General features: G+C 37.5%; 1 protein-coding gene across 7 annotated transcripts in view; it reads left to right on the plus strand.

Annotated features, from left to right (window-relative positions):
• MBTD1 (mbt domain containing 1) overlaps positions 1–14,054 on the plus strand; it is a 68,353-nt gene extending 54,299 nt beyond the window's left edge. For 5 of the 7 annotated variants that reach the window (XM_060134681.1, XM_060134687.1, XM_060134682.1 and 2 more), the window contains 3 exons: positions 349–583; positions 1,078–1,155; positions 3,539–3,807. In XM_060134681.1, the coding sequence (XP_059990664.1) occupies positions 349–583; positions 1,078–1,155; positions 3,539–3,750 (525 nt within the window). In that variant the 3' untranslated portion in view covers positions 3,751–3,807. Of the gene's footprint in view, positions 1–348; positions 584–1,077; positions 1,156–3,538; positions 3,808–10,789 lie in introns of those variants that run through there. The other 2 variants (XM_060134685.1, XM_060134686.1) reach the window with 1 other exon arrangement.
• The last annotated feature ends 2,306 nt before the right edge of the window (positions 14,055–16,360 follow it).

Below are 16,360 nucleotides of genomic sequence, written 5' to 3' on the forward strand. Positions count from 1 at the left end.
CAAATCATTGTTGATCAAAATGTCTTTGCCTTATGTTAGAATTTCTTAGTGGAGATTAATATAAACAAATATATATTAGTAAAACAATGTACATATTTCCTTTACATAGGCATTGAAGCTTGTTTCCAAACTTTGTATCATTTTTAATCTGAGTAAAATAGGAATGAATACATTTCCTAACTAGTTCTTATATGCTTCACCTTCATATGTTTCAATAATTAATTATTTGGGATTTTTTTGGTCTAAATTGTTAATTGGTTATGTTACTTCTCTTTTGTCTTTCTTAGTGTTAGTAGAGTTATACATTCTTCTTTTCACCAGTGTTAATATTTTGCTTCTCCGTGTTAGGATGTTCCAAATCACGGATTTCGTGTAGGAATGAAATTAGAAGCAGTAGATCTCATGGAGCCACGATTAATATGTGTAGCCACAGTAACTCGAATTATTCATCGTCTCTTGAGGATACATTTTGATGGATGGGAAGAAGAATATGATCAGTGGGTAGACTGTGAATCCCCTGACCTCTATCCTGTAGGGTGGTGTCAATTAACTGGATATCAACTACAGCCTCCAGCATCACAGTGTAAGTTGGTATACAGAAAAGGTGTCCTTTTGTAAAAATCAGCAATTCTCCGAGGACTATCTCACATAAATCATCTTGTGAGCTCACAGGACAAGAATATACCTATGTCTGATTGGTTGCCAGGTAAGATCTTAAGACTCAACAACAATATCACAGAATCAGACCATGTGTACCATGGCAGTGTGAACTCAATAGTCAGTTGCTTAATGACTATAGAAACACAACATTAAGAGTACTCACCAAATTAAGCTAGACTTCCTTTAATGAGTTTAAAGTTATAGGCTAAAATTTATTGATATATAATAAGTGCTTATTGAATAAATAATGGAATCTGTCTGGTATTGAGCTTCATGGTTTTGCAGGAACAAGTACCCTTATTTTCAAAGCATCGTGTACTTTTATAAACGTCATGGTTTTGGTGAAGATAGTTCATCTAAGTTGTACCTAGAGTTGTAAGCAATTATTTGATATCAATTTTCTCTTTTATTTTTCAGCATCAAGAGAAAGCCAATCAGGTTCATCAAAACAGAAGAAAAAGGCTAAGTCCCAGCAATACAAAGGACATAAGAAAAGTGGGTCACCACATGGTGTTTATATACATTTCCTAACTTGTCGGCCAACTGGGATCTTGGTATTGTTGCACAGAAATGGTATCCCTTGTGAGAGCTGGTAACTGTGCATTCTGTATTATGCTTAAAGGTGCAGTATGCCATAAAAGGCAAACCTTTTCAATAATGAGAAGCACTTATCTTTGATTGACATGAAAAATTATTACCATAATATTTGATATATGGTAAAGAATAGAGTCTGTGAATGATTTGTTTTTTGTTTTTTTGTTTTTTGTTTTTTGTTTTTTTTGCGGTACGCGGGCCTCTCACTGTTGTGGCCTCTCCCTTTGCGGAGCACAGGCTCTGGACGCGCAGGCTCAGCGGCCATGGCTCACAGGCCCAGCCGCTCCACGGCATGTGGGATCTTCCCGGACCTGGGCACGAACCCGTGTCCCCTGCATCGGTAGGCGGACTGTCAGCCACTGTGCCACCAGGGAAGCCCTGTGAATGATTCTTGAAGTAATATGTAAACCTTCTGAAAATTAATCCTTTTTTTAAAAATTTTTTATTAAAATAACTGTAAAAGCAGATGCTTGATGCTTACAATAGACTTGGAAACTAATAAGCCCATCCTTCTTATAAACCAAAACTCTCTTTCTAGAATGATACTTGTAAGAAATTGAAGTTAAAAAAAAGAAAAGAAAGTCAAGTTGATAGGTAGCACAATCAGGCTTAAGAAACTCTTTTTCAATATGCTGTCTATATTTTACCTTACAATGAATGATTACTGACATTGATGCCAAAATAATATAAAATATATTGATAGCTCTGATTCTTTTAAAATCTCCCTCCCCCACCCCATAGTGAACTACAGATTTTTCTCTTCATGAAACCTGTCATGGAATATTTCATTCTGAGATAAGATTATTTTTACTTAAAGATTTTTTTTTAAGTAAAAAGTATATTAGAGGATTGAAAGTAAAACAGATTTTTCCAACTGATTTGCCATATGTTCGACTAAGTGCTAATCTGTCTCATTAACAACAAAGAGATTGAAACAGTGTGAAGAGTCAAATATACCTTCACACGTTTGATTATTGATGTTAATTGTTTTTGCAGTGGGGACTTCTAGCAGCCACTGCAGTGGTGCTTTAGTTTCCTCCCCACATGAAACGCAAGTCAGCCTCACAATCGTGATAATCATCAGGCCTGTCTCTCACCCTCTCTTTTATATTATGGACATAAGCCTCCCACAGACCAAAAATTATTTTGCTGACTGGCTGTTTGATATTCACCTAAAAGAACTCTAGAGAACATTGCCAGACCAGATAGATGAAAGTGACTTCCCACTTATCTGGAACTGATTAGCAAGAAGTCACATAGTAACTTCATGTCAGTGGACTAACCATAGCAGACGTGATCACTAAGCTTTCTCTAAGACAGGCTGCTTTGTCTTGTCTTTTCACTTTTTATTTATTATTATGAGATTTCAGAATTTTCTTTGCAATGTGTCGAATTTAAGAATGCTTTTTATTACTCAGTGACGTTATGACATATATTTTTTAGGACGAATTTCTGAGCATTGTATACACAGTTCACATACCTCCTCAGTGTGACACTCACATGATTTGTTTATGGTTTATGGGGCTTAATTATTTTGAATTAATGGGCTGGGGACATGGGAAGAAATGTGAAATTAATGAAGTGATGATATCACTATCCCAGTTTTTAGTGACATTTAACATTATCAGATTTCTGGATTAGCTGAAGAAATGAATTTAGCTAAAAGTATAATTTGTTCTTTAACATTTTAATAGCTCCTAATATTATGACATCATCTCTAATGCCTTTATTTTTTTTAATTTATTTATTTTATTTATTTTTGGCCACGTCGGGTCTTCAGTGCTGTGCGCGGGCTTTCTCTAGTTGTGGCGAGCAGGGGACTACTCTTCATTGCGGTGCGCGGGCTTTTCATTGCGGTGGCTTCTCTTGTTGTGGATCACAGGCTCTAGGCGTGCAGCCTTCAGTAGTTGTGGCACGCAGGCTCAGTAGTTGTGGCTCGCGGGCTCTAGAGCGTAGGCTCAGTAGTTGTGGCACACGGGCTTACTTGCTACACGGCATGTGGGATCTTCCCGGACCAGGGATCGAACCCATGGCCCCTGCATTGGCAGGTGGATTCTTAACCACTGCGCCACCAGGCAAGTCCCTCTAATGCCTTTAAATTGTCCTTTGGACATAGAAAAGAAAAGAACTAGGGACTCACAGCCCCTTATTAGAAATCCTAGAGACCAGATGTGTTTTGGAATTTAGAATTTTTTGGATTTTAGAAAAGAAGTACAGTGTGTGTAGCATATATTATGTAACACCCCTTGCAGACTCTGCAGCATTTTTTTTTTTTTTTTTGCAGTATGCGGGCCTCTCACTGCTGTGGCCTCTCCCATTGCAGAGCACAGGCTCCGGACGCACAGGCTCAGCAGCCATGCCATGGCTCACGAGCCCAGCCACTCCGCAGCATGGGGGATCCTCCCAGACCGGGGCACGAACTCATGTCCCCTGCATCAGCAGGCGGACTCTCAACCACTGCGCCACCAGGGAAGCCCCATCTGCAGCATTTTTTGAAGCAAAATATATATAAATAGTTACATTTAATGGGCCAAATAAAGATTATAAATAGTATCACCAAGTGAGGTCTGATTTTGTTGCCGAAGTTTTGCCAAAAAAAACCTTTGAATTTTGGAATTGAGGATAAGGAATTGTAGTGCTTTGTGAATGAAGAAGCAGTCTTCATTGTAAGGACACTGTTCCTTTTATTTTTTCACATTACTCAGCAAATAATTTATTAGAAATTTTTTCCGCAAAACTTTACCCACCAGAATAAGAAAGAAGTTGGGGTCCAGGAACCTAAGTCATCCATTGCATGCAGATTTATATCAGTCAGATAGGCCACAAAACCTTTTATTTGTTTTTAAGTTTGTCTACAGATTATTATATTCTGGCTCTGTTGTTTCATCTTAGGCTCTTTGGTCTTTTTGTACCTAAAATCATCCATCAGTGTGTTCTTTGTTAGGGCTTATTTTTTATGGAACTAGACAGTTGATTGGCTTTCTCTAGTTGTGGTGAGCAGGGGACTGCTCTTCATTGCAGTGCGCGGGTTCTAGCCTATTTTTTAATTAGCTGTGTTCATGCTGCAGAGGGATAACTATTAATTAGTGCTTCTGAAAAATAAGGGTGATGTTCTGTCGAGGGAATCATATAGACTGTTGTGTGCGCATGATCTGTCCAATCTGAAAAGCCTTTTTTTCCTCAAGGCCTAGTAATTCTAGACCAGGAAAACCAGCACTAATTTCTGTACCATCTTCAGGGGCTATTGTAAGTAGTAGAGAGTTGGAGATTCTCCTTGCATTTTTACCTCCAAGTGTGTAGTACATTAGACTTTTTCGTCTAAATGAATGCTGCAAGTGGTTTTGGTTTGGCAGTTGAGAGTGTACTCACAGGAGCTTGGTTTCCAGATCATTTTACATAAGAATACTGTCTAACTTAGATTTGTCTTTTAGTTCTGATTTTGCAAAGGATAATTTCTGATTGCTCTTGCCTGAGTCATTTGTAAACTCTGGAAGAAAACAGATATAATTTATAGTCACAAAGATATGTAAGTATCCTTCAGCTTTCAATCAAATTAATGCAGTATGCTTGGTTGTTCAGTATTTGCAAAGCTTATTTTCTTTTTGTTGGTAAGAGCATTGTGTAAGTCTTTGAAAGCTTATGTGTGCTTATGAAACCGTAACCAAAGGGTGTTTCAAAAGAAATTAGGTTGCTGAAGAACTTGCAGGCAACAAACATTTAAATTTTAGAACTGCTTTTCAGAATAAGAACTATAATTGTTTTCTAAAAGAGTGAATTATAAACCAAAAGTTAGGGGAGCACATTTCATATCAGTAAAATCCTGCCACTCATATAATTCATTAATTAAACTGTTTGATTTCTCCCTGAAGGACAGTGTTTGTTTGGGCTTATATGGGCAGTGAAATGCCTACAAGTAGGGTTTTAAAACCCTCTCTGCCATTGGATTGTCAGTCCCCCTCAAACTAAAATTTTTTTGAAGGTAATTAGCCAGCTGTTCTCCACACTCGATGCTCTCTGTAGTTCATTTTGCTTTGTTTTGTTTTAAATTGATTAGAGAGTCAAGAACCAGGATTACCAGACTCTGAGAGACTAGAAATAATCTCCCCCATCATCCACTCCCCAACACACACACACACACACCCCTTGTTTTCGGAAATACAAACCTTGCATAGTTGGTTCTCTTTTCAGAGTATCCTGTGCAGCACAACCTTTCCTAGTTATGATGCAGTTTTCTTACCACACATGTAAGTAAAAGCTTACTTTAGTTTAACTTGATATTTAGAGAGGAAGATGCCAATTGGGAAGAAGCCTGTCAGTTTGTCGAGCCTGCCCATGACAGGTGGGGTACGGAGGAGCTTCTCTGGTGGCGAAGAGTTGACTCCCCCTCTATATCGAGCCCTTCCAGCACAGACAGCCCTGGAGGCCTTCCCACCTCCCCGCACTAGCCGAGAGTTCAGTCCCAGCCTCAAAACAGGTAATTGGTCACATCAGCACCTCAGGTACTGCAGAGGGTCAAAGTCTGGGTTAGGGTGGTGGGAGACAGAAGCATGGTCTGGCATGACAGATGCTGACATTAAATTTTTCTTTTTCTTTCAACTAAAAAATTCATTTTCATTAGTCTTTGGTAGTCACTTCACTAAAATGAATAATCAGGGAAGGATTTTTATTTTGTTACAAGCCACTTTTGAGCTTCAAATTCAGGTAAAGCTGTGATTTCAGTTTATGGAATTGTGAGACAACTTGTACTGTTTCATGGTTTCGTTAAAATGATTGAACGTTTTGCATTGCAGAATTCTACGTGACTTGACCTGAGGGAGAAATATGCCATAAGGGAGCAATCTGATTAATCAGATCCAAAAATGAGGCTTTGTTCATAGCATTCCATAGCGTCTCATTCAGTAGACAGGATGTGTTTTGTATTCCTGTGTGATTTTAGTTCTGGTAGTAACATTTACCACAGTCTTAGTTGAATAACGGATTTGGAAATATAATGCCTCTATAATTTTGGTATTGAATTTGAGTGAAATTTATTTCTATAATTTCACGTTTATATATGTACAGTGATTAAGTAAGTAAATGACATTTAATTTGAGTTGAATTGGTTAGGCTAAGCTGGTAGAATATAAGGAAGACTGCCCTTTGTAAATGCTAAGAACAAACATGTTACCGTAGAATGTCAGAGGCTTCACTTGCATATGATGAATCTTAGACGTGAGTACAGATCACATAGCCCCAAATCCAAAGTTGTATCTGCCTTGGCATATATTCTGCCATATCCTAACTATTGCCTTTAAACAATTTTTTATCGAATTTGCAGTCTTTAAAATGCCTTTTATATGTTGAAAAGCATGATGGGACTTAGTACCTAGCTCTGTTTTCTTCTCAGTCCTCTGTTTGCTAATATTTTTGCACCTGAAGTTGTCATCAGCCTTTTTTTTTCCATTTTAAAATGTGTTCTTTAGCTTTTGCCTTCTTAAACAGTGTATTAGGTGATCTTGATCCTTCCTAGTCTGTTTCTCTGAAGATCACTCATATCTTTATATCTAGAGAAAATTACTATACCTCTGTTGTATAAGAAATGGATTAGGACTGCAGATGCAAGTTTATCTGCTCTTTTATGGAAATACCTTCAAATGACTAAAGAGCCTTTCAGCTTCTTTTCTTGTCTTTGTAACTTTTTTCTTTTTGTACTTGTTATTATGAAAGTTTTCTGTAACCTAAGTGATTAACTATAGATATTGTGAGCTCTGAATATGTTTGAATTTTTATTGCATTTGAGGTGTATTTTCTTTAAGCATTAGACTGATTTTGAAGGCGTGTGTCACGTTTTGTGAGAGAACTTGACTTTTAGGATTGGCAAAACCCAGGAACTTGGAGTAGGCATACAGGATGGAACCCACAAGGCCTCCTAAGTGACTTCCCTTTCCACTGGTGTCTATTGTGTGTATCTTCTGAGCTAGGGGCACATCTTGTGGGATTTAATGTGATTTTACTGTGGTGAAACTATGTAGGGACTACATTGCTGTCTTAACTCTGAAAGCTACGGTTTGTTTAGCTATTGAGAGAATTTATTATTTATGGACTTCTAACTAGGAAAATGTGATTTCTGTTAGACTGTCTTTTGAAATGTTAGTGAGTAAAGTCAGCAAAGTAACTTCTTTTTAAAAACAGAGCCAAGAAAATGCATTTGTGTAGAAAGTGACATCAGTCACAGGATCTATTTTATTTCATCCATCATTCATTGAGAATAAGGCCTGTAAAGGAGAAATGATAAGTGTGAAGATACCAGACAGGCTTTATTTTAGGTTCCTTGAAAACACTGAAACTTTGCATTAGAACATTACACATCTGAGTGACTGTTTCACCTTTATCTTGAGTTATTTTTTTTAAGAACATTGTTTCCATATTTTAACATGAGTAGAAGCATAATCCAGAACTTTGTTGTTAATAATAAGTGCAAATAGTTTCAGGATGTGCTTTAGAATTTCAATTTACTTTTCTTACATTTAAAAAAAAACAAAAAGCATCTGTTTGAATGGAACATGTTTGGTCTTGAAGCACAGTAATTCTTTTCTCATTCATTTAGCCATCTGATCATCATATAACAAGATATTGTTTTAATCAACCTTTTATTGTGGGTACTGCACCTTTAATGAAATTTGGGGTTTTTTTCCTTTTCCATGTGTTTATTTTCATGGTATTGTTCAAATGTCCTTAACAACGCATGTTGGTTTGACTTGAAGGATAACTGTTATATGTTTGATATCCTCCATAAAAGCATTTTTATCATATTAACTTATTTTTTTAAAGGATTTTTTAAAGAAAGTAAGCAGAGTCATGTTTGCTTTACCTTTCAGCAATCTGATTGGTATGTGTTTTGCTATTATTATAGGCATAGTGTATTCACTTTTCAGTCTTTGGGCTATTAAATTTTTTAACACCATTACCAAAACAAGTACCAAAGTAAAATAAAATGAATTAGCGTTATTTCAAAAGATTATTCTTTTTTTAAATTTTTATTTATTTTTGACTGTGTTGGGTCTTCGTTGCTGCACGTGGGCTTCTCATTGCGGTGGCTTCTCTTGTAGCAGAGCACAGGCTCTAGTCACGTGGGCTCAGTAGTTGTGGCTCGCAGGCTCTAGAGCACAGGCTCAGTAGTTGTGGCGTACAGGCTTAGTTGCTCCGCGGCACGTGGGATCTTCCCGGACCCAGGCTCGAACCCATGTCCCAGGCATTGGCAGGCGGATTCTTAACCACTGCGCCACCAGGGAAGCCCCAAAAGATTATTCTTTAAATTATTAAATAAGATGTCAAAGACCATTATTTTTGAAACTAATCTTTTGTAACTAAAATCAAGACACGAAGTATTTTTCTATCACTATTTGACTTTAAAAATAGCCATTTTAATATTGTTCCACGTGGTGTTATTGTTTCATGAAACTTAGTTGGCTTACTACTCATCTAAATACTCTGAGTCCTAATTCTTCTCATAAATTGACCTTTTTCCCCCTGTATAAGCAGTTCCCAATTTACATTCCATATATATCTTCATCCTCTCACTCCAATTGTTATGAAAAGAGCCATAAAAAAAGAAACAGAAAAATTTCATCTTTCCTTTGGAGACAGTCCCTGCAGGAAGCAGACAGGTGGGTTACTCAGTGGCTGAGCAGCCAGTCTGAGAGTCACAAGTTGTGCAGAGGGAGGCCTTAGGCTACATTGGTTCCCGCTGTTAATAGCCCTTCAAGAATGCTAGTCTTATGTTACCAAGTCTCCCTGCTTTTCATGGTTTTATATGAAATCTCCTGTTTCAGAATATTCAGTCAATTTGAAAGAACCACAGGGCAGAGGTGAGGGAGGGAAAAGCCCAGTTTGTGAACTCTGACTTAACAGATCTCTGTGCTGAAGAAATTGAAGAAGAAAGTTAGCATTACTCACAATGGGATTAGATTCCAGTGAGAATATAAGCATAAAAGATCACCTATTCTTTAAATTATTTGAAACTTTACCAACTCAATTTTGGTTAAACAGTAACTTTTTAAGAAACTCAAATACATCTCTGAGAGGTTGGCAGTTACTAAGACTAGTGTTTGTTTAACACCTCGCTGAGATCATTTTCATTTAAAAAGTAGGAAAGTAATTTTTTTTAAGGGAGGTGTTCTATAGGAAGTAGAGGGTGGGCTTCGGGGAAAGGATTTAGGGCAGCCTGAAATTACTGACTAACTGCGTTGAGGTAACTTAAGAGATGTTTATAAAAAGAGATAGGAAAATCTCAGAATTAAACAACCTAAACTTTTGCCTAAGACCAGTGCTGGGACCAGCAAAGAAAACATTCCTCTTTTTCTTCTTGCTTGTCCATGCAGTAAGAAGAGCCCTCCTGTCACTAAAAATTATGACTAGCATGACTTCAGTGACTACCAAGAAACCTAAACCCCACTGAAAATACTGGAAACTGAAAAACAGTTGTCCATAAAAATAAAGACCTATTGGAACATGACCTGTTCATAAATTGAAGATTGCCTATACTGTTGTTTGTTTTCATTAAAAAAGAAGTCTTCGGGGCTTCCCTGGTGGCGTAGTGGTTGAGAGTCCGCCTGCCAATGCAGGGGACACAGGTTCGTGCCCTGGTCCGGGAAGATCCCACATGCCGCGGAGCGGCTGGGCCTGTGAGCCACGGCCACTGAGCCTGCGCGTCTGGAGCCTGTGCTCCGCAACGGGAGAGGCCACAACAGTGAGAGGCCCACGTACCGCAAAAAAAAAAAAAAAGAAGCCTTCAGATAAGAACTCAAACAGGTAGTACTACTGTTAAGTGATCCCATTGGTAATGTTAGCTGTTTTTGTTTTTGTCTTCTTTTTTGGCCGCACTGCACAGCTTGCAGGGTCTTAGTTCCCCCATCTGGGATTGAACCCGTGCCCTTGGCATTGAAAGTGCAGAGTCCTAACCACTGGACCACCAGGGAATTCCCAAAGTTAGCTGTTTTTTATACCAAGGATTTTCATGTTGCTGGTGTCAATCAATTTTTATTTTACCTAAAATGATTACTTAAGTTTTTCTTGATTTTAGTTTTAATACAGGTGTTTAATATTATCAGATTTATATCTTTTTTATGAAGAGAGTCTTTAGGTACTCCTTGGAGATAATAACATGTTAAAGTCATTTGTTGTGTTACTTATTATTCAGAACTATCCAAGAAATATGCTGTTTATGTAGACATTGACATAAAAGTGAATACTTAATCATGAGAAAACCTCTAATCATTCTAGTCAAATTAGTGATCACTGTTACCTTCAACGTTTCATTGACAGTGTCCATTTGTGCAGTGTCCATTTTGCAGTATTGTTCCTTTTTGGAACTCTTCTTAACTACGAATATACTTTGAAACTTAAAATTAATTAAATGCTCTTCCTTCGGGGGGGTTAGTTTTAAGAGTTACTGAAGACATGAAGAAGTCTTATTAACTGTGAAGCTGGTGGAACATGAAGCAATCTGAATATTCTAGAAAGACTTAATAACATCTTGTACATTTATTTCTTACAGTGACTACATTGCAGCTGAAGGAGGAGTTGATAGATGGAGAGGATTATAATTTCCTCCAAGGAGCATCTGATCAGGAAAGCAATGGCTCTGCCAACTTCTACATCAAACAAGAGCCCTGAGGTTGCTCAGAAACTGAGGGTGGGAGGGAAAGAATTTTACACAGGACTGATTTATAATCAATCCAGCTGTACAGTGGGGCTATTCTACTGGAACATTTTGCTAAACATAGAAAATTTCAGTTCCAGATTTTTCAAGTGGGTAGGGAAACTATTTTAGCTGTGGGGGGAAATTTTTCAATTTATAAAGATGGACAATTTTTGTGTTGTATTTGAAGCTTTTGAAAGAATTTTGTAATATTTTCCAAGTTTGGATTTATGTGCATTGTTAACAAGAACTGAAATTCTAACTTTTTTGGTAAGATTAAAGTTTAGGTAGCAGGATTGAAGGAAATGATTTAAGAAGGATATAGTTGTAAATGCAAATGAACTGTCATTACAAATGAACCTTTTTGGTACCTGTTGGGAGATTTTGGGATTTTGGAAGTTAGGCCAGTCACATCTCCAGCTTCCTCTGCTGCAGAATATGCAACTGAACGTCCCCCCCCATCCCCGCCCCATGGAGAGCTCATCACCACATAGATCACGGAAGGGTAATTAATTCTGCTTGTTGGCATTTTATTGCAGCCCATTTTAAATATTTGTACAGAAATGTTTTTCATTCTGTGAAAATTTCTTTAGAGTTCTGTATGAAACTGGAAGAACTCTGGATACTTTTATATGTTCTCTTTTAATTAAAAAATGAGTAAAATTATCCTAACACTAAAGTGTTAAACTGGAATGGTTGACAAGATATACGAGATCTCAGTCTACATGTTGAGGGGTTGGGGAAAATGCAATATTGTCCTAAGTTTATTTTATTTTCCTTACTAAAAAATACCCCACAAAAGGGATTCTCATCAGTTCTCTGCCATTTCTCTCCATCTGTGAGATAATACTTGGTATAACCACACCCCAAAACACATGTTCTGTATTACCAGGAGAATCAAATTAACAGTTGTTTAAAGCCAAGATAAGTTTAGATTTCAAAATCATTCCAGCTCTGCTTTTAACTATCCTGGATTTGTTAGAAAACTAATTTGAAAGAGAATTTAATTTTCTTAAAATTTAAAGACAATTCATACTAATTATATATATATATATGTATATGTATAAAATTAGTATGAATTGTCTTTAACTCTATTCAGAATTAATTTTAACAATAATAATGGATTTGGACCATTTTGAACATTCCCTATTTTAAAATTCACATGGCTTCCTTTGAAAAAAGGATATAAAGGTAAATTGGTGAAAGGTTTGCTCTCTGCGTTTTTTGACTTTCTGAGTTGTGACTGAATGAGAGAGCTTTAGCATTTACCAGTGAGGTTCATAAACTAAACTCTCAGGAATTACTTGCATCTGTTCTAGAAGTGCTTCTGGGTCTTAGCCTGGCCTCTTCAGAGTGGTAATATTGACCATCTCCTCTGGAATATAGGTAGGGCTAATTAGAAATTAATCAAAATGATTAACCTCTACAGTCCTTCAGCCTATGGAATGCTTTAAAAAATGTTAATGGAAAGCCCCAGGAGACCATTTTAGGTAAGATTTTTTTTGTTTGAATTTTAAAATGCATAAAACATTAAAAACCAGCAATTTATTTTCTAAAATATTGCTCTACTTTTGGGAATAATAGCATTGGTAATATGCACAGGTTTACCTCATTCTATGCAAGAGGGGTTAATATCATAAGGTTTTATAGTTGCTACTGGAAGTAAAATTTGTTACTTTATAGTGTAAGAATGTATGGAATCGCATGTCAACATTTCTTAATACTGACTCTTTAGGGGCATAAATGCAGACCATATCAATGCCAAGTTGATTCTCATGTGTCAGATATATGTGAATTCAGCTGTTAAATTACTGGATATTTATCTTAAACAACATTACTGAGAGGGACCTACTGTAAATGTGACATCCTCACACTTCCCAAATCTTTAACTTTTAAGAATCTTCCTATAAACTTAAAGCCTGGAAGACTTCCAAAAAGCAAGGGTTACAACAATCTTTATTCTCAGGCTTAGTGAATTAAACCCAGGACTCCGATTCCATGATATGGGCACCAGAAGCCAGTTGTATCGTGTGCTCTAACAGTACCCTGGGCTTAGGGGCTCTATAGGGACCTGAATAAACCAGGAGGGATTTGGTTTGGAGCCTGGTAATTAGTTCTGTGAAATGCTCATTTGTAGCCAGGTTTTATAAGCTTCCAGTTCTACAGCAAAGCCAGGCTCTGAGTGTTTTCAGATTTCCCACCTATTTATGAAGTGTTTCGTGTCTTAATCCCATGACCAACGTTAAATGTTGGTAAGGACTTCCTACCGAATAAACACAATCTGAAGCCCTCTTCATTGTTCAGACTCTAACTCCCTGCTGCCGATGAACAGAAAATGAGTTGATGCAGAGGAGATTTATGTCTTAGCCACAACTCCAAGTGTACAACTCAGTAGCCCCATTCTATTCTACGGTTCAAATGTACTGCTGACCTTGGGTTTGTTTTGTTTTTTTCCTGTTAGGATTATTTGGGGATTTTTGGTAGTTTAAACTCTTTAACCTTTTCCTTGCTGTGTATGAGGAAAGCTAAAGCTGTTATCAACTTCTTATTCTACGGATACTAACACGGGTTTTCAGTGTTTGTTTGTTTTTATTATTATTAATTTTGTGTGATGTGAATACCCTCTCCCGTCAATATTTGTATTATGGTGCTATATATTTGGTAATGATCCTTTACTATTGGGAAGGGATTTTAAAAATACTGTGATTAAACTGGGTTTCTTCCTTTGATTTTCATATTTTAAATACAGCCACAGTCATTTATACAAAAGAAAAGTATCTGTCCCTGGGCAAATCTTTTGAGGACAGAGGTCAAAGTAAACTGCATAAGGTTTTTACATCATTTCTGTATGTATTTGATAAATAGATCAATATCTGTACAAATTTAATCTTTTATTTTCTTGGTAACTTGTGATCATTGAGAAAGTGTTTGAAACTTTCTCGTAAAGTGTATATAATGGCGTGAAAAATTCCTTTGGAGAAATTTATGTTCCTTTCATTTTTACCAAATTGCAAATTTTCAGCATGGATGTGAAAAGCATTAAAATTATAACTTTGTGTACAAGATGAAAATAATTCACTAAATTTGCCCTTTTTTACACAAAATAAAACGTTAAAGTTAAGTTGTATATGAGCAATTCTTTAATATGCTTTGATATTTGAGGGATTTCCTTTTTTATTCAAAATATTGAGTGCCGCCTTTTATTTATTTATTTGTTTATTTTTTTGGCCGCACCACACAGCATTTAGGATCCTAGTTCCCCAACCAGGGATTGAACCTGCACCCCCTGCAGTGGAAGCATGGAGTCTTAACCATTGGACGGCCAGGGAAGCCCCTTGAGTGCCTTCTATAAGCAGTCGAAGGCACCTGGGAAAGTCAGATCAGTTCCTCCCTCACAGAACCTGTACTCTCATAAGGTAAGCCAGCACAAGTGAGGAAGAATTTACTGCTGGCTGACGAGAGGAAGAGGATATGGGTGGATATATGGCCATAGTTGCATTTGAGCCAGGATCTCACTTGGAGGGAATAGGCAAAAAACACGGGAGGGGTGAGTGTGGACCCCTTGTGGGGAAATTAAATCACTTTAGTCAGAACATGGTGTTTCAGGGTTGGCATGATTGCTAGGAGACTTTTTTTTTTTCCCAGCTCCATTAACCTCAGCAACAAGGTTCATAGGATGTAAATGAATTATCCCAGCTTGCTCTTGCTGTTTACATTAAGAGGGAACGCAGACACCCTCCTTTATCAACAGCTGATTCTGTGGGAAATTATCCAACTTTTACTGCAGAAGCAGTTTGTAGAGAATTTTATGGATGTTAGATAGTAGTGAGATGGATTGGGTATCTTTAGTAGTTAATTTCATCACTTTAGAAAAATATAACACACTCCAAGAAAGACAGAACCTAATTTCTGCCCTGCTTCCTACCTAAAATGGCTTGAAAACAGTTGCCCTAGTAAACTGGAATTCCCAGGTTGGCCTCAATTACTACCCCGAGCTCTGACATATACATTCTTCTTTAAACCCTTACGCGCCTCTTGGGAAACTAGTTTCCTAAAGTGCTTTATGCCCATGTTTTAAGAGGAACAAATGTTTCCCCAAAACAAGTAACTTTAGCACTGTGTTGTTTATCCAGCCTTGTGAGACGGGGAGAACAGCAACTATTTCCTTTCTGCAGACTCTTACTGAGGCTAGGTTGACATCCCTCTTTGGCCTGTTAAGAATTCCAAGCCTCACGAGCAGGCCAAAGCAGGGCTTGCCTATTAACAAATAATTATATAAAAAGTAATGCATTTTTTAAAATGCATTTATTATATGTTTAAAATACAGTTTTATGAAAGCATAAAAGTTTCTGAATTAGTTGTCCACTTTCACACACCCAACTGTTACATAGAATTAGGTCCAACCTTACTCCAGAGGCAGTGCTTTTGTCCTCACCATAGCCTACCCTTCCTCATTCAGTTCTACCAAATTAAGTCCTAACATTCATATCCTTCCTCTCAGCTCTCACCACTCCAAATTTGACTTCATCACCCTCCAAACTCATGACTTTTATCACGTCACTTGGAAAACTATATAAAGGTAGTAAAGCACAGTGACCAAGAGCAGAGTCTGAAGCCAGCTACTTGCATTGGAACTTGACTCCTTCACTTGTTAAGCGCTCTAACTTGACTCAGTTTCCTCAATTATAAAATAGGATACTAGTACCAACTTCCTAAGAGTTGTGAACATTAAATGAATTCATGTACGTGAAGTTCTTAGAACAACCCTGGCACAGAGTAAGCCTATACTATACTATACTATACACAGAGTAACCGCTGCTGCTGCTGCTGACAGGTACCTTAGCCACTGTGCATGTGGGTCCAGGGTGGGCACCTCCACATTAGAATGCAGGCCCCAGGCCTGCCCCAGGATCTAATTTCAGTAAACTGCCATTTAATGCAGTGAAAGCACGTAGCACACAAACATGAGATTCACTTGAAACTAAAAAATAATTTAGAAAATGTTAAATTTCTTGTCAATCATTGACTCGAAATTAGAATCCTGACACTTCTGTACCAAGCTGTTGATGTGTTTGTCGTTGTCTTATAGTATAGCAACGTGCATAAAAAAATGTAACGTTGAGGGCGTTCCCTGGTGGCCTAGTGGTTAGGATTCTGGGCTTTCACTGCTGTGGCCCAGGGTTCAATCCCTGGTCGGGGAACTGAGATCCTGCAAAGCCATGTGGCCAAAAAAAAAAAAAAAAAAAACATGTAATGTTGAGTCTTTTATATGGAAGTGGCATGAAAAGCTTTCACCGGTTTCCTGAGAAAACAGGTATTCATAAACCCACATATTTCTGTAATCTCATTTTTAAGGCAGACTCCAGATGATAGTGAACATTTCTATTGATAGGTGCTCCTTGGCACCATTTTACAACTGTACCAATC

This window comes from Lagenorhynchus albirostris, chromosome 20 (assembly GCF_949774975.1).
Source record: "Lagenorhynchus albirostris chromosome 20, mLagAlb1.1, whole genome shotgun sequence".
In the NCBI taxonomy this organism is placed as follows: domain Eukaryota; kingdom Metazoa; phylum Chordata; class Mammalia; order Artiodactyla; family Delphinidae; genus Lagenorhynchus; species Lagenorhynchus albirostris.